We start from the raw sequence: 22,956 nt of genomic DNA, 5'->3' as shown, positions 1-22,956 counted from the left end.
GTGGCGGAAAGGTGGGGGGAGAGTGAGTAAGGGCCGGGGAGGGTCCCCTGGAGGAGGCCCCACAGAGGAGGGGTGTTCAGTTTGAATCAGATTGAGGTTAGGGTGGCCGGTGAGGAGAGGAGTGTGGGGCTGATAAGAGGGGTGAGGTTGTGTGGGGAAGGTGAGGTGTTTCTGTCATGGGAGTCTATGAACACTGTGTGCAAAGAGTGCTTTTGATGTGTGGTTATTTAGGGGGTCTGGTGTGGTGGAGGGCAGTGAAGGGTGTGTGAGAGGGAGTTGCAGGTGTGGAGTCAGGGGTGGGATGGGGGGCTGGAGAGGGTGCAGGGCGGCGACTGGGTCACCAAGAGGGGTTTTTGATGAATGGAGATGGACAGGAAGGGAGGGTGTAAGATCAGAGAGGACACTGAGTTGCTGATGTCGGAAAGAGTGTCGAGAGGACTGAAAGGTGTCAGTGCCAAGGGTGTTGAAGGAAGGGATGAAGAGTGATTTTATTGGGTTGAGTGAGTTGGTGGGAGGTCGTAATCCTATCAAGTGAGAGGTGCAGGCAGGGATCTGGGGGGGGAAGATAGGGTGAAGTGTTCAGAGATGAAAGAGTCCGGGTGTTGTGGATTCTGTGTTTTAAAGGATTCTTGGGTGCCCATGACGTGTGTGTGAGGCTCGGCAGGACAGCAGAGGGTGGGGTTTGGCGAGGGATTGGCGGGGGTTGTCTGAGAAGCATTTAGAGATGCGAAGACCTTGGTGGGTTGGGAGCGAAGGGAGGGGGCAAGGTTGGGTGTGGGAGGGTTGAGAAGGTTAGAGGAGAGGTCTGTGTGTGGGTGCAGAGGGAGGTGTCTGGGGGTGTGGTTATGGGAGTATTCACCCCAGGGGCTGGACATGTCGAGGGTACAGAGGAAGGGTGGGGAGAGGGCAGGGAGAGACGTAGGCCAGGTTTCTAGTGCACCATAATGCAGCTGCTTGGCATGATGGATGCCCTACTGCCTCTGCTCTAGCAGCTAGATTAGAGATTATGGGCCTTCAGCACTATCAGCACACTCAAAGGCAGCTAGACAAAAGAATGTGGCAGTATTCAAAGCGCATGCTCAGAATGCAGCTAGATTAAAGATGTTGGCAAGATTCAAGGTGCAGCTAGATTCAAGGCAGTGGCGATATTCAGGAGGCCGCTAGATTTAAAATCCAGAGTGCAGCTGGATTTTAAACAGTGGCTACTGTGACGAATCCGATGGACTCATCACGGTTTTCATGGCGCTGTCCTCCTCCCATGTGGCCAGGGGACGGCAGTCGCTACCTGATCCTGAACCTGGGGGTGGCTGTATGAGGGAGGATCACATCGAAGAGACAATTACCGGTGAGAGGTGGCGACTCCATCAGACGATGCACAGTATTCCCCCTATTTCCCTGAGGAAGACCCTATAATACTTGAGTTCTTAATGGCTTGTTGTCACCTAACGGTTCCCCCTTATGGTAAAAGTCAGAAAAACGTTCTTCTTTATCACTCTAGTCAAACCCCCATCTAGAACTCAAACACTCTCAACTCACACATAACATCCTCTGTTCTTGATGTGTCTTTATGTTAGACTGTTGAACAGCACCATCCAAGAAATCCAGCAACATCTAGGAGAACTAACCTCTGGATCCAAGAGTCTTTCCTTGGAGAACACATGTATTGGAGTCATCCTTATATTTTTGGTTGTGAACACTTTTTGCTAACATCAAGTCAAAGACATTTTCCATACACCCTTTGTTATTTTGTTTGTGAGGGTCTGCTTAGGGCGTTTTGGACACAAGGACAACTTTTAAGTTACTGACTACTTGACACAGACAGATCTTTAGTTTTCATTTTCTAGGTATGGAAGTCCTTTTTAGAATAGGGCTAGAGAGGTGTTTTCTTAACCCACTTTTGTTCAATAAAATGTCTGACTTTGAGAATACCATAACCTTGTGCCTGGCTCTTATTTCTGACACTACACTCAAAATGCAACTAGATTCAACACAGTGGCCACCTCAAAATGCAACTAGATTCAACACAGTGGCCACCTCAAAATGCAACTAGATTCAACACAGTGGCCACCTCAAAATACAACTAGATTCAACACAGTGGCCACCTCAAAATGCAACTAGATTCAACACAGTGGCCACCTCAAAATACAACTAGATTCAACACAGTGGCCACCTCAAAATGCAACTAGATTCAACACAGTGGCACCTCAAAATACAACTAGATTCAACACAGTGGCCACCTCAAAATACAACTAGATTCAACACAGTGGCCACCTCAAAATGCAACTAGATTCAACACAGTGGCCACCTCAAAATACAACTAGATTCAACACAGTGGCCACCTCAAAATACAACTAGATTCAACACAGTGGCTACCTCAAAATGCAACTAGATTCAACACTGTGGCAAGATTCAGAGCGCAGCTACATTTAAAACAGTGGCAAAATTCAAAACGTAGCTAGATTAAAACTGTGACTGCTCTCAAAATACAACTACACTCAACACAGTGACAAAATTCAAGAGCAGTATTAAAACAGTTGCAAGATTTCAAATATATCGCACTGGCTGTGCACCCAAATCTTCACACCTAACTGGATAGTTGCAGCAGGCAGGATTTGGGGAATTGGCTTGGCAGTGAACAGGCAAACAGGTGATGGAGGTGTCAAAGGATGGTGCCCTTTTACCTATCCCTTAGCCGGCTGCCCAGGTAAGGCTGCCCTGGGGCTCTCAGCTAAGAGGGCTTCCAGGACAATTAGCCAATCAGGGAGCGGGTGGGCGTGTGTGGGGAGGAGGTTGGGCAGGGGGAAGGATGAGACTGGAGCATGGATGGCACAGAGCCTTCAAGGAAGAAACGGCGGGCTATATACAGTTTGCGGGCCTTTCCAGACAGCTGGAGGGTGCTTTAGCTTTCACAACATGGTCAAGAAAAAACAACAATTCAAAACAATCCCATGCTAAATTAAGAAATGCCAGCATTTATTTGCTTCAATAACCATAGGTGTCAAAAAAGGGCAAATGGGAATATGCTAAAGCAGCTAGCTTTTAAATAGTGTAACAGGGAATTTATAGTAAATTGCTAAAAAAAATAATAAGCATTATATATCCTAGAATGTTAAAGAATAAATACATTCCCTGGGTTGAAGTATTTCAGTAGCATTGAAACATACCTACGAAAAATAGCTATCATATACCTAACAACTAAAATCATACTAACACATTGGTCCGAACACATCTTAATATTTCACAAGCAATGTTTCATAAATGTTGGTCACGTCTACGGTCTACCGTACTGGTTCATGAAAGCATGGTGAATTGTTTCACAGAGTCCACAGCACTAATGCTCCAATGCAACAAAGTTGACCTGTTTAGATTTACAATCTTTTTAATATGACGCACAGTTCATTCAAAGGCTTAACCCTGCTAAACCATACTTTTCATGATCATCCCAACAGAATCACTGAGGCAAATGTCCATAGTGTACCGGTTTACCGGTCTTATGGGATGTCAATGGACATGAGGTACACACTAAAGTCCAGATTAACTTTAGGAAGCCAGTAAAATAGATCAGCAGGTTCAGCAATCACACCAGAGATCTGTGTGCAACCTGCAGTCACACTTTCGAATTCTGGCAGTGCCGACTCAGGGACATCCTGATTGAAATCACTTACATTTGGTGATAAAACAACAATTGATACAGCACTTTGAATTGGGCTGTAACAGAATTTATTTTTAATTAGCATCTGATGTAGGTGGGTATTGTCGTCCGAGTGCATCGCCCGTGGTTTCGTCAATGTTTGTTACAGTGCTCTTGAGGGTATGGGATGCTCTGTCTTCCAGAGAGATTGACCCATACGCTGTGCCCTGGGTCTCCAGGTGCTGCTTCTCGGACAGGATTGGTGACATTTGGATCTGTGGGAGGACTTCTCCATCTTCATCTTCACTTTGCTAGAAGTAAATTAAGCAAATGTTAATGGCACCAGCAGAAAATATTTTCAGGGGGTGAAAATTACTTTTTTCTGAATGGTAGTTAGATGGCCATCGAGGGATTCCCTCCTTAGGACAAAGGGCTGCCACTTTACCTAAAGCGTCACCTCATTGCATTCATTTCTCTTTTCTCCTATTATCCCCCTCACACACCTCACTTCTCATCGGTCTAACCCACATCACTTCTTGTGTGTGTGTTTGCTCTAGTCTGAAATTATTGTATGTACTAGATTTGTATTAAACTTCTTTTCCGATAATATTGAGGTGCAATTTCCTGAGGCGGCACAAGCGAAGTTGCTGAGGTTATATCACCATTACAGACCACAAATAATCAAAACGTGTTCTCCAGGCTAAACAAAATATAAAAAGATCACTTGCCTTCATTTTTGCCATGCCTCTTCCGTGGAAGGGAGTCCATTGAATAAAAATCATCATTGAAAGAAGATTCCCTGTCATTGAAGTGCGCAGGAACCAAGAAAAATGAGTTTTTTAAATTGTATATCTAGCCTTTAGCAAATGCGTGTGCTTTTTCATGGGAGCTAAAGGCATCATGGGGAAGAGGAGAAAGCAAGAAAGGCACAGGACGAGGGGCACGTAGCACTTGGAAATCTCAGAACGTTGGCTTATACCAGTGAATCAGTCCCACGTTCCCAGCTTCCTGATTGTGGTGCCCCCAGCCAGTGTCCGAATGGAGCTTAAACTTCCGATACTGTTGGATTTGCAGGTTTTCCCCAGAACTGTTGCACTTCTTAACAATCAACAATTCCTGCCACTTGCTTCATAGAGTAATATGCCTGAGCTCTTTATCAGCTCCTACATTCCACACAGCACCCTCTGAGCCTGTCAGCTCCCCTTCTCCCTTCTCAAGATGTGTCTATGTGGCAAAGATACTACACCTGTTGAGAAGCCCCAATTCATTTAACCACCTGCGCACAAAAGAACCTGCCTCGTTTCCCTGGCCGAGGTGCCCCCATGTGTCCCATCTTTTAAAGCCCACTTTGAACTCAACATGTTAATCGGACAAAGCTCCTTGAAAGCTGCAGCCCTCCAGAATCAGGTGGCTACTTTACTTTGGCTATGCCCCTCTGAAGCTCAACTCCGGTACAAGGATATGCTTACACAGGGCATAATCCATCTTCATAAGTGTGCTCACAGCCACTGTTCTTCATAAGCTTGCTCTCAGCCACTGTTCTCCCGAAGAGCATCCTCTATCTCCACTGCTTCACAGACAACTTTAGCACCCAATCCCATTGATCAGTCCCAACATGGATGAATGACTGCTCCATCTCCTAACAACGCTAAGGAAACCATCTCAGATCATTTCATAAAGATCATTTTAGCTCCAGTTACCCTCCATCATCCGCAATTTCTTCAACTCAACCTAGGACCCATCACTTGATGCCGGCACAGAGGAACAATGGGTCAGTGAATAAACATGTTTCCTTTCTAATGGACCTTGCATTAGACCAGACTTTAGATGTACTCTCACTAGGCCTAAAGACCATTCAGTGCTGCAGAAAGTGCAGCTTATCCAGTAAACGGAGCTATTTTTCCTGAAGGGATCTGAGTTTCTCCCTATTGTCAACTATTAACGTAACTAGGCAACTGCAGCATTGGGTTGTAAAGGGTGGTTTACATGCACATTATTCCCAGAGGTGCCCAGACATCCCCTAACAGGAGCTCAGTCCCCTCATCAACCCACAAATCCTCAAAGGTTTACTGGCATTACACCATGACTGCTCGGACAGCAGCCTCACGGCTGTATCCTCAGCATGGAACTCGTCTATTGAAAAAGCCACACTAACTTGGAAGTGTCTTCACGGTCACCCACTTATTCCTACCACAGGACTGGCTATTCAGTGCTTAGGAGCCCTTCAGTGCTGTTCTTTGGGGACACTGGTACTTGCATTGTTGGCTTGCAGTGGAGAGATTCCCTCACTGCTCCTCAGTGCTGTAAGGTGGCCTCAGCGTGGTATAAAGTGCTATACAGAACACACACATTGTTTACTTCCCATCTGGCACCAAACATAACGTTCACTTTATTTCATTTTATCCATCCCCACTGCCTTTCCTGTTATTACCAACAACATTCACCTCTCACATGTCCTACCCTTGGATTTGGTCCCCTTCTGAGTGTCACCCCAGAATTATTATTTTGGTATTTAACTGCAGAATCATACACAGACACAGCAGTAATTGTAAGCCTACGTATGTACCAGGATTGCCCGACCACGCTCTAGAGCAGCTCACACACCTAATATAATGGATGAACACGAATCCATACTAACACAAGCATTCAGCCATACCTAGTTCCCTCCTTGTGTCTGCAAGCTCCTTTCCTGCTTTCCCTTCTCCTTAATTCACCCTTGCTCTTCTTCCCAGTCGACTGCGTTCTTGTGACCCTGTGTGGGGCACAACACACATTCGGACAAAGATTTGGCACTTTAAACTACTACAGTGGTGATTAAGTGCAGTACAAAAGCATAATAACGTAACCAAAACCTATATGGACAACTCTTCCAGTCCTACAATGGATGTCATCACCAGACAAGGCTTTAAAATGACAATGAGTTACAAACTCACAAAACAAGGTGAAGATCTGCCTGTTATTTACCATGCCTCCCTCATCTGCAAATGACTACTATGATGAATCTGGACAATTCGTCTCTTCTCCCAGAGGGGAGACACCCCCTTTGAGGCTTGGGAGGTGAGCCCACTACGCAAGACCCTCCCTAGGGGTCTGGGCAAGTGGGACCTCACTGGGAGTGACTCCCCTCTTGGGGATAAGGACTCCCAGTCCAGCATGGAACTCCCTGTACACACCGCCCATTTTGCATTTATGGACGTTTGAAAAAACAATGTATTTATTTATTTGATTTATTGTGCCTTTGTAAGGCACCTATACAACAAGTAAACTGCGCTTCAAAGTGCCCACATGGCAACAGGGAGGGAACATGGTATTGAAAACAATATATACACAGGAAGATAAAGACAAACCTACTAGGCCTTGTGAGCATTCAGAACATGCAAGTGCAGAGAGAAGATGGGAGGAGGCAGTGGGGGGTAAGTGCTGGCATGTTCGTGCTCATAGGTGAGCAGCTGATGTAAGTGCCAAGTATAGTTAAGTGCTAGGGAAGCGTAGAGCTGCAATAGTGGGTATATAGCAGGCCTAAAGTGGGGTGCCGGGCAAGTGCTGTGTGTTGGTAGAAGCTGAGGCGATTGGTTGTTGGCGGCCAGGGCTCTAAGAATATATAATGGCCCTGGTCACCAATCGTAGCAACTGTGAGGTTAGCAGAGGAGGGAAGAAGGGAAGGAGGGAATGAAAAGGAAAGTTTTGAGGAGTTTCTGGAATTTAAGGAGGTCCGGCTCAAGACAAAGAGGAAGGGGAAAGCTGTTCCACAAGAGGGAGCCTGCTAAAGCAAGAGATCGGCCACCAGCCCTCTGTTTGACAAAACGCTTCAAAGACAGAGGGTTGGTGCCAGAGGAACATAGAGGTCTAGAGGGAGAATATTTAGTGATAGCAAGTTGCAGATAGCGTGGTCCTCGGCCCCGGACAGCCTTGTAGATTATGCAGATGGATTTTTATTTAATCAGTGCAGCAACCAGGAGCCGGTGCAGAGTTTTTTTTTTAGAGCAGGAAAGATGCGGTCCCTGGGCTTGAGGCCAAGGATAAGTCTTGCTGCCCTATTCTGGACTAGCTGGAGGGGGTGTAGAGAGGAAGAGGGTAGGTTCGAGAGTAGGCTGTTGCAGTAGTCAAGCCTAGAGATAACCAGAGCTCTTGTAACATTGAGCTTCTGGGGTAAAGTAAGAAAACTGAGAATTCCTTTGAGAAGGAAGAGCTGAAAGTTGGACTTCTTGGCAATTTCCTGGATGTGAGGGAGGAAGGAGAGCGAGGAGTCGAAGATGACTCAGGGGTTTTTGTCTTCGGATGAAGGAGAAGGGGGGAGCCCATAGAGGATGGCCAGAGTGAGGGGAACAAAGAGGGAGCATGTGTCCCAATAGGAAGGATCTCAGTATTGCTGACATTGAGGCAGAGAATGCATTCCCTGTTACAATTAAAATTCACCAAGATCCATCTTTGACTCTATTGGCTTCAGGTAATTGTGAATCTCGCCTGAGTGCCATGATCAATGAAGACGGACATCCTTTCATTCACTCGAATGACGTATATTAGAAGAAAACAAATTGTGAATGGAGAGGGAACTACCACGGTTGGAGAAGAACAAATGCTATGCAGAGGGGAGCCCCTGAAGCATTGAGATCCTGGAGGAGCGGAGCCACGTTGAGCCACGGTGACATGCCGAGCGAGAAACCCTAGCTGGAGGCTGAAAGGTAGTTACCTTGTCTGAGCAAGAGACTCCAGACAAGCGGAAGCAGAGGATGGGGAGACAACCGTCTTCTTGTGTGATGTGACCACTGAAGAGCAGTGGTGGGTCAGGCGCCCAGCAACGAACGCTGAGACCTGAGGGAAGAGAGAAGCACAAGTTCCAGAGCTTTTTCTGACAACCACCTTTCCCACCATGAGAGGAATGGATGGGGAATGAGACGCTACGATTGTGTGTAGGTCAGCAAGACCCACGACTGTGGGTTTCCAAGAGCAGCGATACTGATGTAGGTATACAACTGTTAGAACGTAATGGGCACACAGCCCCATTTATCCAGGGAAAAAGGAATACAAACAATGTTATGCAAGGCTGGAATAGCCGTCAAAAATCTGTAAAGTCAATAGAATGTAATGGGCACACAGCCCCACTTAGCCAGAGTGTACAGGATACGAACAATGTTATGAACGAGACAGGCACATGGCACCACTCTATGAGAGCGGAAAAGATATAGGGCCTCATGACGTGTCCAGCGGTAACCCTGCCGATGCTACCGGCGCGTTGACGCCAGACCCGTAAAGATTTAACGGGAAGTCAGTCCACGGTACATTTGTTAATCCCCATTTCCACATGAAAACATGGAGCTGTGCAGTACAATCTTTACACATAAAGCTGAATGTATTTATGTGTGTTTGTTTGTCCGGCTATACAAATCCACACCATGAATCCACTGCTACCAAATGTTTCATGGATTCCTCATTAGTCTGGGGCAAGAATGTAGTCTATGTTTGGATGCAAATAATTTACTCCATAGACACCCTAATTTACTGATGCTCACCCCGATTCACTACAGTAGGTATTAGAAGGAGTCAAAATTTGGAAAAGTGCCTGAAGCAAAATGTTCGATATGTTGGTTATTCCTTTAAAATGTATTACTACTGTATACAGTTCGAAACTGTTTAATTAAAGCCGTTTTAAAGGTAATAAAAAAAAATGTAACTTTCTTTTTATCACGCCACTCCAAATTTGGGAAATGGCAAGGTTACAGTTTACAGTTTACTTCAGTTCATTCACGAGAAGAGAGGACAATCAGTCTTTCTTGGACATTTTCTCAAATGTGCTGAAGCCATTCAGTGACTGAAACATGCTGCACAAAAAACGAACATCACTTGGAAAAGCTCCATCTGATGCAAAGCGAAAATCAATATCAACAGCTTCTGAAACACACCAATAAACAGCAGCGCGACTTGCCGACCAGAGGACAAGAGCAACTCTCGCCAGGGCAAATGACATGCCAGAGCAAACTGAAGCAAGACTTGCTGACATAAAGACAAGACACACGACACACCAGAGCAACCTGAAGCAAGACTTTCCGACAAGAGGACAAGAGCAACATCCTCCAGGGCACATGAGACACCACTTGATCAGGACATGGGCAACCCCAGGTACCCCATCTAGTATCCCTCTAAAAAGACAAGTACCGTATCCAGTGACATGGGCAGACACCACTCATCAGACTCCACTCATGAAGTAGGGATACTGTGCAGTGGTTTCCAATTCATCAAAGTAATTGTCAGGCCTTTTGAAAACATCAAATCAGCAGCGCAGGCACAGCAATTCTGCTCAACAAGAAGTATCTCGTAACTGTGTCACTTATGCAATAAGCACCCATTCTGGGGGCTTCACCGGCTGGTAATGACCCGGGGCCCATGTTATAGCCAGTGAAGCCCCCCGAAGGGGTGCTTATTGTCATTAGCACCCCAGGTTTGAAATCTGTAAACCTGGGGTGCTAATAGCAATGTATTTTGTTTGAATGAACGGAACACCTAAACAAAATACTTACCCAAGATGGCTGCCATGGATCTGGAAGGCAATGATCCCCTACGGAGCCCCTCTTCCATTTCCATGGCAGCCAGCAGGGACACGGACTGGCAGTGGCCGGGGCGCCACCACATAAATCAGGTAAGGGGGTGGGAAGGGATCAGACACCTGGGAGGAAGGGAGGGGAGGGTGGGGGGTAAGATGGCATGGCAGGGGAAGTAGCCATTTGGCTGCTAGGAATGCGGGCTGAGATCATGGAATTCAGCCTGAGATCGAAGCAATTTGATTGGTTGCTTCTCCCGCCCCAGGTGCTAATTTTTAAATCACAGCACAGTCAGACTTTAAGTACATACAGGTTTTGTTCAGCATCCAAGATCTAAGGTTAGGCACAAAATAAAATCAATTTCTAAATGCATAGAAGAACCGGTTTACCTCTGCGTTTCTTCTGCTGTATTCATCTACTGCATACTGGTATTTTGGCACATTCAGTCCAAACAGCGTTGCCAGCTTGCCACCGAGGAATTCACAGGCTAAATGAGCAGAACAAATGAAACAGAGGGAGAAGGAATGACTGGTGGTCGTCTTGTTTGAAGGTTTATCAAGGGGGTGTATCTGAAAAGCAACCCTAGCAAAGTGATGTAAACTGCTCCAAACGAGCGGCTTATGGAGCGCTTCAGAGTCCAGGGCTCAAGCCCATCCGAGGCATCATGAACATTTGACTTCATGATAACGCAGACACTGAGACTAACACATGTTCTTGCTCATTTGCGCGCGCCATTTCCAGAGCAAAAACCATGCATTAAAGAATTATAGTGTAGACCCAGGCACACCTCTGGGTAGGGAAATGTAAAGAATTAACGACGTAGTATCCCCACTACATTGCAGATAATTAAGGGTGGAGGGGAGGTCAAATGTTCCCTGGCACAAAGGATGGACAACAATTGTAAGATTGTATGTTTCTCCGATGTAGCATAATCCTGTCCCCTGCACGCCTTGTACCTGTGAACAGTCCGGATCTTGAATACATTATTGTGTAAACGAGATATTACTTTGATCAATATCATTCCAAAAGAAAATTAAACAGAGCGATTTTCAACTAGGTCGCTCTCAACATACAATGCCGGTTTTTCTCTAAATAAAATCAAGAAGAAGTCCATTTGAATGTATAGAAAAAATATATATTGATATTTCATCAGAAAATATTGACATTAAATGGTTTGATCAACGCGTTTTGGGTCATGTTCACCTCTTCGCCAGGAGCATTCTTTTCTAATCTGTTAGACAGTATGAATAGATAGTATGAATTAATTTCATAATAATCATGAAGAAAAAAGTCATCTAGAGTTGTTAAACAATTTCAACAATGTGTTAATAGGTAAATGAAGCAAGAAAAAATCAAGCGGATGCAAATTACACTCATCACATAATAAACCAACCTGACAAAGATAGAAATCCATATGTTCAGCAAAAAGAGTGCAACTTTCCCCCATCCTAACTAAACTCTGCAAGTAGCAGAATGCAATGTAAGTGTAGGAGAGTGGAAGATCGAAGGGTGGAGGTAGTAGAGAGAGGAACATCAGAGAGATGGAGTGTGGGGGAGACAGAGGAGAGGCGAGGGGTGGAGCAGAAGGGAGGAGAGAAGTAAAGAGAAAGACAGAGAGACATAGGCAGAGGAATCCTAGGGCGTGGAAGGAAGGAAAGGACTAAGGTGGACCAGACTGTCTGCAAGGCACCTATTATTACACAGGACTGTATTGGGAAAACCAGATTGCTCCTTAGATTGTGGGAGTTACCAATCTCTAGAGACCACCATGGGGTTGAGAGCTGCCTAGGTTAGGGACAGAACTGTCCCCACTCAAGAGCGAGAAAGAGAAAGACAGACCTCAGCAACTCCCTTTTTGAATTTCCCCAAAAAAACATTTGACACATCTTCGAGAGTTGGTGTGTTCTTGAGGCCATCTGTGACAGGGTTAAATGGGTTTGAATAGCGAGTCGAGCTAAAGCCACCCATGTGACCTAAGTAAAGGGGCAGAGTCCAGGCTCCCACAAACATGGGATTAATGAGCCAAAGTATACATATGGAATGTGCCAGACACTTAGATATGCAGAGGGGGCTGGCTCCAGGTTCCACATGCTGGCTGGCTGCAGGTTCCACATGCTGGCTGGCTGCGGGTTCCACATGCTGGCTGGCTGCAGGTTCCACATGCTGGCTGGCTGCGGGTTCCACATGCTGGCTGGCTGGCTGCGGGTTCCACATGCTGGCTGGCTGGCTGCGGGTTCCACATGCTGGCTGGCTGGATGCGGGTTCCACATGCTGGCTGGCTGGCTGCGGGTTCCACATGCTGGCTGGCTGGCTGCGGGTTCCACATGCTGGCCGCCATTTCCCTACCCATAAGAAAATCCTCCAAAAATATACATCCAAAGGAATACATCCAAAGGAAATGAATACACATTTACAAGCTATTCTATTCGATTCCTGTTCTTTTTGATATTTTCAACTTCTTTACCTGGGTGAAGAAGGGACAGTCATCCATACATGTGTACTATGGCTGGTCTTCTGAAGTCAATATTCCTTTTGGAACCACACCAGTCCAGACTTCTGGTGCACTTTCAGGGCAAGGGAAATATGGCAAAGGCCATAAAAGCATAGGGACAGTCTAGGCCCCACAACACATACTAAAATGCAGTCCATTTTTCTAGCTATCCGCAATGATTATTCCTGGGAAACGTATAAATACAATTAATTTGATTGAAAATTATTTGCATGTTTGTTTGGTCACTCTGAAAACCCAGCACGTTGTCATTTAGTGGGTGGCCGAGCACGGCCATACATGGTCTCCCTCTTACAAAGGTTTGTAGATGCAGGCCACTTAAATCACCTCTGTAGGGTATGTTTGCTCGGGTTTCTCTGATGGCTCCAACAGCACCTTCACAGAATCCTACCGAAAATCTTTAGAAAGCTTAAAATGAATTACGCTCCTAACATAGCCTCCCCCTCAGGATAAATTGTCCTGTCTCTTTGTGTTCTGTCTAATTGTGCTTTTGTTTGCGCCCTAATGTCTGCGGGCTGCTGGCGTGGTATAAACAGATAAATAAATAAATAAATGGCATGCATTTTCATACTCACTAAAAAAGGAGGCTGTTGCAACTCTCAGTGCCCAGAATTGAAGGTAGGGTCCCCATGATAATTTGGACTACGAAATAAAAAGAAAGAAAAAAAGAATCATGTTATTCTGACACAATAATGAAGAGCTTTCTCAAATACCATGCGTATATTCACACATTGACATATTGGGGTCTCACCGAAGCAAACTTGAAATCCCTTTCAAATATACACATCCATTTCAATTCATGTTGTTTTTAATGACTATTGCTTTAGTCCACGTGCCTAGTAACCAGGGTCAGAGAAGACCATGTGGAACACTGAAGATGTTATAGTTTAGCTTTTGAAAAAGGTTACAATAAAGGGCATTATTTGGGTAATATGACCCGAGAAGGGGGGCCATTACCGGTCTGAACGAAGCGAGGGCTTTAACAGAACCTGGGGTGATTACCTAACCAGTAGTGGGCCCCCTCTGAGGGACTCACTGAATCCACTACCCATCTGGATGGTCAGAAGGCTGGGTTTAGACTGGATAGGCAGAAAGAGAATCTGTTCTTTCCATTCTGGACATCCTAAGGTGGAGGACCAACAGGAGAGGTGCCACAACACTGATGCTATTACATACGACATACTCATTTCATTCCATGGGCCATACAATTCTCATTGATCACTTTCCTGAAGTCCACAATCAGGCAGTGTATTTGCCATCTTTTACCTGCTCACAGCGTCCCCTTCTTTAGAATGCACTCCTGCTCCACAGGCTTGCTTGTTTTTTTCAATGTCTATATTCAGCCTCCAGCCAAGCAGATCCACTTGGCCTGGTCAAGATGACTTCAAGATCTCTCCATCTTGGGAATGCGACTGCCACCCCATTCGTATGGCACAAGAGTACCAATAGTCAGTGTATGGGGGCAAGTTAGCGAGAGCTTATTAGAGACTATACTGGTGGGAACAGCATATTTTCTGGCCTCCAGATTACCGGTCATACATGATGATTCTTTGCCCCAACCAGTTCATGGCATGACATACCCTTTGAAATGCCACATCATGGTGTTAGCCTCCACTTGCCTTTTTCATCTCAGGATTCTTTTCAAGATCGCCTCACGACCGCTTGTCCCTCGTCTTTGGAGCTGCTCATGCTGCGTTGGCTTCCCCTCTCTTGATTACATATTGTGTCTGGCTTTATTAAATATGCAAACATTCGACTGCAGCTGATCCAGAGTATGCAGCACACGTGCGGCAGGTGTCTGAGGCTTTGACAAGGTATCTAATAGTAGTCAGGGTCTTCAGTGGATGTCATAGGACAATGCTTGGAATAACACGTCAGGCTTTTTATCATATTGGCCTTTCATTCTTACTGGATAAAATCATTCCTTACCGTCCTGGTCATTGCATACATTAAATCAATGCTAGAATGCTTACTTCTTCCCTGTTTTCCACCATTTTCGAGTAGGAGTTCTCGCTTTCTCAGACGTAGCTGGAGCACCGAGGGATGTGCCAAAAGCAGGCACAGAGCCACAGCTATAGATCATCTGTGTAGGAGAGCAGACATGGCCATTTCAGCTAACAAGACACACGTGGCACAGCTCTCCTGAGTAGCCACCCCAGAGAGTTCACCCCACATTCAGAGACACTGAACAAGGCATTGTAGGTCTGCAAATCAGCTGAAACCCGTGCGTTCCTGCTCCCTGCGAGGACATTGTTAGGAAAAGTTAAAGACCTGACTTTGATCTCTGATAGTTGCTTCTTGACTAGGTTCTCTCTTTGGAGCTTAGATAAACCACGTCCCTTATGTTATGCTATGAAAACGTGTGTGCTCTACAAAGCCTTTAAACTAGAAACAGAACAATATTAATGGATGCAAAGGACCATCTAGGCTTAAGCATGTCTTAGAATTCAGGTACCACCAAGATGTTTTAGTCATGGTATAGCATTGGTGTAGCATTGGGAGAGTATCAAGGAAACATTGGGCCTCATTTCTGGTCTGGCAGTAAGCCTGCCGGTGATACCGGTGGCTTGCCGCCAGACCCGAAAACAATTACTGGCACCTGACTTCCCAGTTACAACCACGGCAGCCGGGAAGTCAGGTTCCGGTCATTCTGTAAATCCCCATTCCCATAGAGTCCCATAGGACTCTATGGGTATGGGTAACACGGTAGCACCGGCACCGTTAAGAACGGTGCAGGTGCTACTGTTACGGTCTGCTTACTGTGGCCGCTGTGCCCGGCAGGGTCAGACCTGCCAGGCACAGCAACTACAACAGGCAGACCCGTAGTGTGCCAGTCTGGTAACAACATGCCGGTAGGCTTACCGGCACCGTTGGTACCGGACTGGCACACTTATAATGAGGCCCATTGTCCTATTTGATCTATTCAAAATGTGATAACTATGAATAGATTGTGGTTTACTGTTAATATAGTTTGGGAAATAAATGGTTCACACCAATCCCATTTTGCAATAGCATGACTTCTAATATTGTACATTGTCAAAAGAATAGAATGGAAAGATCTATGTAGAAACATGGCCAATGCCCATTTAAGGTTTGAATACTTCGATTCTGAAGACACCAAGCGATAATATTTTTACCCACTAAATTTGTTGTTATTTGTGCCTCTAGATTAGGCCACGCTTTACCGAATGTGCTTCTTGTTAAGCTATTCTGAACTGTTCAAATGCAGCAGGGTTTGTTGTATTGTATAATCGCACATGCAATGGTAGTCTTGCCAGGCAACACAGATTAACATACCATACATTTTGAATTTAACGATAGGTTGTCAGACATAAAGGGGGTGGCGATAACAGTCACAATGACAGAAACATGTAAAGTAACGCATGTTGAAAAATGTATTGTTCTTAAACTGTGTTAATCTCAAAAATAATAAAAATAATGAAAAAAACAACAGGTTGTCAAACAAAAGCATCCATGTGAAAACAAAAAAATCTTCTTCGAGGAGGGCCCTTTTAGCAGCACCTCATTACGACCCAGGCGTTAAGGGGTTAACGGCGCCATAAAAGGTGTCGGCGCCGTTAAACGCTTAACGCCCGATTACGAGGTCCCTTTGCGGGTTGCACTTTAACGCCTGCTTTTAGCAGCCGTTAAAAAACCAACCCACAAAGGGACCTAGGAGCTAATTACGGCACCGTAATTTACGGTGCCGCAATTAGCGCCTTCCCCATTCCCATTGAGCCCTATGGGGCAAAAATGGGAATGGGGAAGGGCCATGGCGGCATGGGGAATTACCGCCCCGCCAACCTCGGAATGGGGTGGTAATTCCCCATTCCGCCATGGCGGAGTCGGTAAGTTACCGGCATGGACCATGGTGCTGCTAGCACCATGGTCCAACGCCTGGGTCGTAATGAGGCCCAGTGTCTGTGGACACTCCCCACTACCTGCACACAATTGGATCTATCCACTCAAAACTGGAAACAATTAACTGCAACCGGTCCCCATAACATAATGAAATGAAAATCTGGGGTCCCATTACAGAAAGGGAAGATTCATTACTGCCGATAGTAATGGTATTTACCGCCAGAGGCAAAATGCTGCCCATCACAGGAGGAAACATCCACTTGGCTGGAATATCATTGGTAGTAAATAACCTGCATTCTACTCGTAGAATACTGCCTGTGGTAAATACATTGCCATCAATTGCAATTCCACTAATATCAGGTATCCCCATTGCAGACTAAAATAATCATTAAAAAATGGTGGCGAGTATCACCAACAAGTTGACCAGCTATGAGCTGGTCTTAAAGCGGAAAACCCCCAGAGCAGCATGATCAGCTGTTGCCTATGGGCAGGTGTGGTCAGAAAACATTCAGGGAGGGGTAATTATTTGCACCATAGGGGCCATGCCCTTAAAAAAATGTTTTATGGCTGACAGTATGTATTACCACTGTCAGTATTTATTCACTTCCCGTGGTATTTCTTCAACTGGTGAAAAGCTGTGTTTCGATGGTACTTTTTGCCATTGATGGTTATTGCCATCAGTGGTATTAACAATCTATAGTAATGTCATACCATTGGCAGTAACATGCAGTTACAATACTACTGTCATAACTCCCCGCTAAAATGGTAATGTCAGCATAGTGGTCATTTATGACCAGCGGTATTTCATACATAGCAGGACCACGATTTATTTTAGATTTCAATCGTCACTGGTATTTTGAGCTTCATTGGTTAACAATGCAGTCTTTCTATGGGGCCTGAAAGCAAGTTTAATTTGGTGTGCTTTAACAAAGCCTTCAGATGGATCGGTGTTTGAATGCACTTTTTGAACGCAACAGCAAATCAAGCAAACCCATAAAATAGGCAGTTAGTCGGAAGTATTGGGACGAGTTGGTGTGACGACATATCTGGTCCTTGATTGCGGAAACAACTCTGAGTTGAGATCATGATGTATGCGCCCACTCACCTCTACAATGTCCCCCTGAGGCTCATGGGTACATCACAAAGGGTGAGGGTAGTCAATGGGGTGATATTGGAAGATCCCTCCTGGGCTGCTCGGCCATGTGTGTCTTGTCTATCCTCCCAGTAGTCTCTGCTAGACAGCACAAATCATGAGGTTTGTCGCTTTGCTACTACTCTTACCACCCAGATTGCCAACCCCCCTGGTCGTTCAGTACTTCTGGGTAAGTTCTTGATGTGCACAGTTTCTCCGTCTATCTTCAATGGCAACCAGCACCAAGGAAAGACCTCACACATAGAACTGGTAACCGTGGTTTAAAAGTCAAGGTGGTCATAAAAACAATGGGCCTCATTACACGGTAGGAGGTAACCATGGCGCTAATAGCGCCATGGCTGCCTCCAAACCCTTACCGACTCCGCCCTGGTGAATGGAGCAATTACCGGTCCATTCCAAGGTTGGCGGGACCGATAATTCCCCATTCACCAGGGCCATTCCCCATTTGAGCCCCTATAGGGCTCAATGGGAATGCGGTACCGTTATTAGCTCTAAAGTCCCTTTGAGGGTCCTGTCCTTAACGCCTGGAAAAACGCCTTTTCTGACTCAATGGGCCTCATTACGAGTATGGAGGTAGCCATGCCCTTAATAGGGGCATGGCTGCCTCCATACCGGGTTCCAGTACCGGGTTCCTCCAATGAGGACTTACCGTGCTGTTCCAACCATGGAGGACCCAGTAAGTCCTCATTGGAAAACCCATCCCCATTTGATCCCCCATAGGGCTCAATGGGAATGGGGAGGGAGCTAATAACGGGACTGTTAATAACAAGCCCGTTATTAGCTCCTTGGTCCCCTCGCCGGACCTGGAAAGGACGTCTGGTTTTACCAGACGTCTGTTCCGGGTCCCGCTAGGGGACCTCGTAAACAGGCATCCCGTAATGAACAGTGCCGGTCCCGTACCGGCACCCTTCATTTCGGGAGCGCCATGGTCGTAATGAGGCCCAATGTCAGTGTCCCTTCAAGTGCCTAATAACATGTTTTCTCCTCTTCTTTCTTTCAGGTGGAGTTTTGCCAACACCAGGAAGTAAAAGATAGAAATAAGTCCTCAGCTAAGTCATCTAGCAGCATTGTGTTTCCTTAAGCCTCAGAGTTTTGGGAGATTGGCGAGTTCAGATCAAAGATGTAGTTCCTTTCCTGAAAGCGTGCTTGAGCAAACAGACTTCACGTGGACTGGGCTTTATATAGGCTCTGCCCTCCTTTCCTCTGAAATCTCGCAGGACCGTGAAGCTTATCTTGTGAGACTGTGTTGCTTCTCGTTCGAACTAGAGCATTTTATACCTTGTACTTCTGTTGGGGTTCTCTGCATGTACTATGTGGTAGCTACTTTCTTCCTTAATGTTCCTTCAGGTTGTGGAGTCCCTACCATGCCCATGGGTTTATCGGGGAGTTGATAGTGGAATGTTCTGATTATTCTGGGGGCTTTGATGTTGACTGCCGGTTCCCATGAGCGACATTCAGGACTGTAATTTGCCCAATCTAGGAGGTAGTAATACTTTCCACTGACCCTTTTTGAATTCATTACCCATCTGATCTCTTATTCGGGTTTGGATGATGTCGGCAAGTGTCGTCTTAACTCTGGATGTGGCTTTTTATTTGGCTAGTGGGTTATGGAATATCAGATGTGCTGTGACTTTTCTTTTTTTCACTGTGACTGGGCCCATCTTTTAAGATTAGAAGAGGTTTAAGATTAATTCTAAACCTTCCAGCCATCACCTCTTTGTTTTTGTTTTGTCACCCTAGTGGGACGGGTATGCCCAGACGTTGGTCACGTGCCAGCTGGAACTAGAGACCCAAGCTACTTCTCAATGATGACGCCCAATGAGGCTATAACATATCTGGGGATACTTGTGGTCTCATGGGGAAGGGATGTGACCTAGCAGTTCGGGCTGCACAGCCCCTTTGGGGGTGGGACCAAGCCTGATTTGCATATGGTCTTTCCCCTTTCTGTAATGGCTTGGCAGGCGAAGAACGATGGTCTGGAGGGTCACCCAGAGCAATTGCCAGAGGTTTAAGATTAATTCTAAACCTTCCAGCCATCACCACTTTCTTTTTGCTCCATCTTTTCTTCAGCCAAGAAGGGGCTGATGTACCGAGGTTAATACTTATGAGGCCCCTTGAGATGCAGATTTCTAGTGCAGATCCAGACCCTCTCTCCCTTCTCCACTTTGTCACCTCTTTTTTTATGCCCATCTGTCCGATTCTTGTATCTGTCCTTGGCTGATGCTAAATTGGTCTTTAATTGAAGTAGGAATTCCTTAAGGTGTCAATGGTGGCCATTCATAACTGGAACATACTAGCCTGTACCCCTATCAGATCTGTGTTTTTGTGATAGAACCCACATAGACAGTAAAAGGGGGAGCTGCCTGTGGATTGATTTGGTATTTGTAAGCAAATTCAGCAGCCCCAGCAGATCTACCAATTGACCTTGGGTCTCAGATTGACACCGTAGGTATTACTCAAGGACCTGTTTAGTACACTCAGTTTGCCCATCAGTTTGAGGATAAGCTGTGGACAATTTTACCTTGACTCCAACAAAATGCTGCAAAACGCTTTCCAGAAATGGGAAACAAACGTTCTTACTCTGTCAGAGATGATCATATTTGAAAACCCATGTAAATGTACTGTCAGAGAGGAAGGCCTGGGGTAGCATGTAAGGAGAAGAAACTATTTTCAATGGGAAGAAATGGGCCATCTTGGAAAGCAGGTCCACCACCATAAGAAACTGTAGTGTAACTTCTGCATCAATATAAGGCTGTGATAAAGTCCATAGAGGTTGTGTAGCATGGAGGCAGCAGCACTGGGAGAGGTTATGATAGGCCCTGTTGTCGCTTGTGGAGGGTCTACTTACTAGCGCAAATTTCACCTGTCTGGACATTATGGCAGATGGCTGCCTTCGCAATTCGTAAATAACAAAGCAGTGGTCCTCTTGATTCCAGGATGCCCAACCAACATTCAGTCATGTTGTTACGAATGGCTGATTCTTGCATTTTTTCATTTCATGATAACACTACCTCACCGAAATACAGTAACCCAACCCTCGTGACCACCTCTTGGGTCTTGAGTTACCCAATCTTTCAGGGTTTGTTACAGTCTAGTAAGAGCAGGTGTCCTCTCAGATGTCTTATTGGTCCAAGGCTCCAGTGAAACCGGATGGAGATAGAATAGATGAAGGAACAACTTTTTCCTTGATCCCCATATTCGTATCCCCAGAGGGTGTGGCCTTGCCATTCCTACCTCCTGAAGTGTAAGTTATAACAAAATCGTACTCCAAAAGAACAACCTTCATCTCAGTTGGCAGGCAATGAGATCTCTGGCAGACCATATGAATTGCACATTTCAGTGATCTGTCAAGATGGTCACGTCTGGGTTGGTTCAGATCACTGCAGTAGTTCCTTTGATGAAAACGCAAATTGGGTGAATGGACTGGAGGGTGAAATCTCAACTTTCATCTGAGAGGAAACATTAAGGGAGTGTTGTGTCGTGTTGTGTACATGAGGAGAACCCAAAAGGAAATGCAAGGCCAAGCAAACTCGAACCCAAACCAGGAAGCAAATCAGTCTCCCAAGATGCACTCATCTCGTGAATTTTCAGAATCACAAGAGATTTCAAAGGAAAGGAGGGTGTGGACTATACAAAGCCACGGCCACGTGAAGTCCATGCCAGTTGTTCAATGCTGTTTGCTGTACCACAGGTTGAGGCTTTAATCTTAATTTCCTTTATAGCAGCATCATAGGTATAAGAGACTTCCGCGGCCCAGCTTATCTCATCATATAAAAGTTTACAAGGTATTCAATCTTTTCCCATGATGATGGGGGTCATTATGACCTTGGCGGTAAGGGTTTAACGGCGCCGGTAAAGGTGCCGGTGCCGTTAACCCCTTTACTGCCCCATTACGAGGTCCTTTAATGGGTCCTGCTAAGGGCGGCTGTTTTTACCAGGCGCCATAGTGGGAGCCGCTAAAGGACTAGCATGCTATTAACGGGCCTGTTATTAACATGCTCCCCATTCCCATTGAGCCCTGTGGGGGCTCGAATGGGAATGGGGAGGTACCGGGTCCGGGTTCCTTGATTGAGGAATTACCGGGTCCTCCAAGGTTGGAATGGCCCGGTAATTCCTCATTCGAGGAACCCGGACCCAGTATGCGGTAAGGGTGTAGCCATGGTGCTAGTAGCACCATGGCTAGCACCAACCTTGTAATGACCAATGTCTTCCTTCCCCTCCTTGGGCATAGTGGCAAAGAGGTTCAGAAGCGAAGCTCCGTTTCCTTTATCTAAATTGATATTCTGTGCCCAGTCACTCCATTTAATCTTCCACAAAGTGAGCATTGAACACAAACCCAGTTCACTTGTAATGCTTTGCATCGGACTGCATTAGCAAGTCCAAGTACCGGACACCAAAGTTTACCCTCCAGTCCATTTACCCAATTAATTTGCTTTTCAGGGTAACATTCTAGGCCTTATAAAATACCTGGAACATTACTGGTTCTATAAATCTTAATTTGACCTTCCAGAGAAAAAACGCCTTTACTCTGAATAAATATTTTAATGGCACCACATTATTTTTAGCGTTTTAGGGCCTGTATGCTTTTCCAGCAATTCAGGACCAAGTGTAGAACCAATAGGGCTGCCTGCGTAAATATCTATCGACTAACTCTGTACGTGTACTGTCATGTTTCCAAACATAATTCTTAACCGTTATCGTAGTCTTATTATAGTTAATATGCAATTGGTTAGCCATAGAATAAGTGTGCAAGGCTTGTAGAGATGTTTGAAGGCCAACAGCAGTGCAGTCTAATATAAAAGTCCCATCCGCGTTTGACAGCCAGGCGATGCTCTGCGTTTTTAAGCGAGCGGGAGAATGATTGCAACAACTTGTTTCATGTAACTCTGCCAAATAAAGATTATAAAGTAAAGATGCCAAAACGCATCCCTGTTTCAGACCATAGTGTGTTTTAATGGGCGCAGGAAGCAATCCCGTAGCGTTGAGTCTAATAGCAACACTTGCGGCTTCATGAGGATAAGTACTTGATTAAACCTCTTGAGAAAAATTAGTAAAACCATATTTTATTAAAGTTTGTTTGGTTGTTAATTGATAGTTTTAGAAGTCATACCATCAATGGAGACGTATAAGAACTAGAGCCCAAATGTTTAACTTGCACTAATGCTGGCCAATTTCGCCAGAGTGCCAGCCAAGTTTGGCCCACAGCTGGGCAATTCTGTCCGACATTTGCGCTGACTGAACATTGCAAAATAAAAAATGTTGCCCG

At 45.6% G+C, this 22,956-nt stretch overlaps 1 protein-coding gene across 2 annotated transcripts in view; it reads right to left on the bottom strand.

Moving 5' to 3' along the window:
• Positions 1-2,952: 2,952 nt before the first annotated feature.
• FAM177B (family with sequence similarity 177 member B) overlaps positions 2,953-22,956 on the bottom strand; it is a 234,085-nt gene continuing 214,081 nt past the window's right edge. For both annotated transcript variants that reach the window (XM_069608617.1, XM_069608618.1), the window contains exons 3-5: positions 13,252-13,318; positions 10,557-10,654; positions 2,953-3,942 (exon numbers count right to left, since the gene is read on the bottom strand). In XM_069608617.1, coding sequence (XP_069464718.1) covers positions 3,727-3,942; positions 10,557-10,654; positions 13,252-13,318 — 381 coding nt within the window. In that variant the 3' untranslated portion in view covers positions 2,953-3,726. The remainder of the gene's footprint in view (positions 3,943-10,556; positions 10,655-13,251; positions 13,319-22,956) is intronic.

This window comes from Ambystoma mexicanum, chromosome 4q (genome assembly GCF_040938575.1).
Source record: "Ambystoma mexicanum isolate Mex_15411 chromosome 4q, UKY_AmexF1_1, whole genome shotgun sequence".
Lineage (NCBI taxonomy): Eukaryota > Metazoa > Chordata > Amphibia > Caudata > Ambystomatidae > Ambystoma > Ambystoma mexicanum.
Note: the sequence above shows the minus strand (reverse complement) of the source record. Positions and strands in the feature narration are given on the sequence as shown.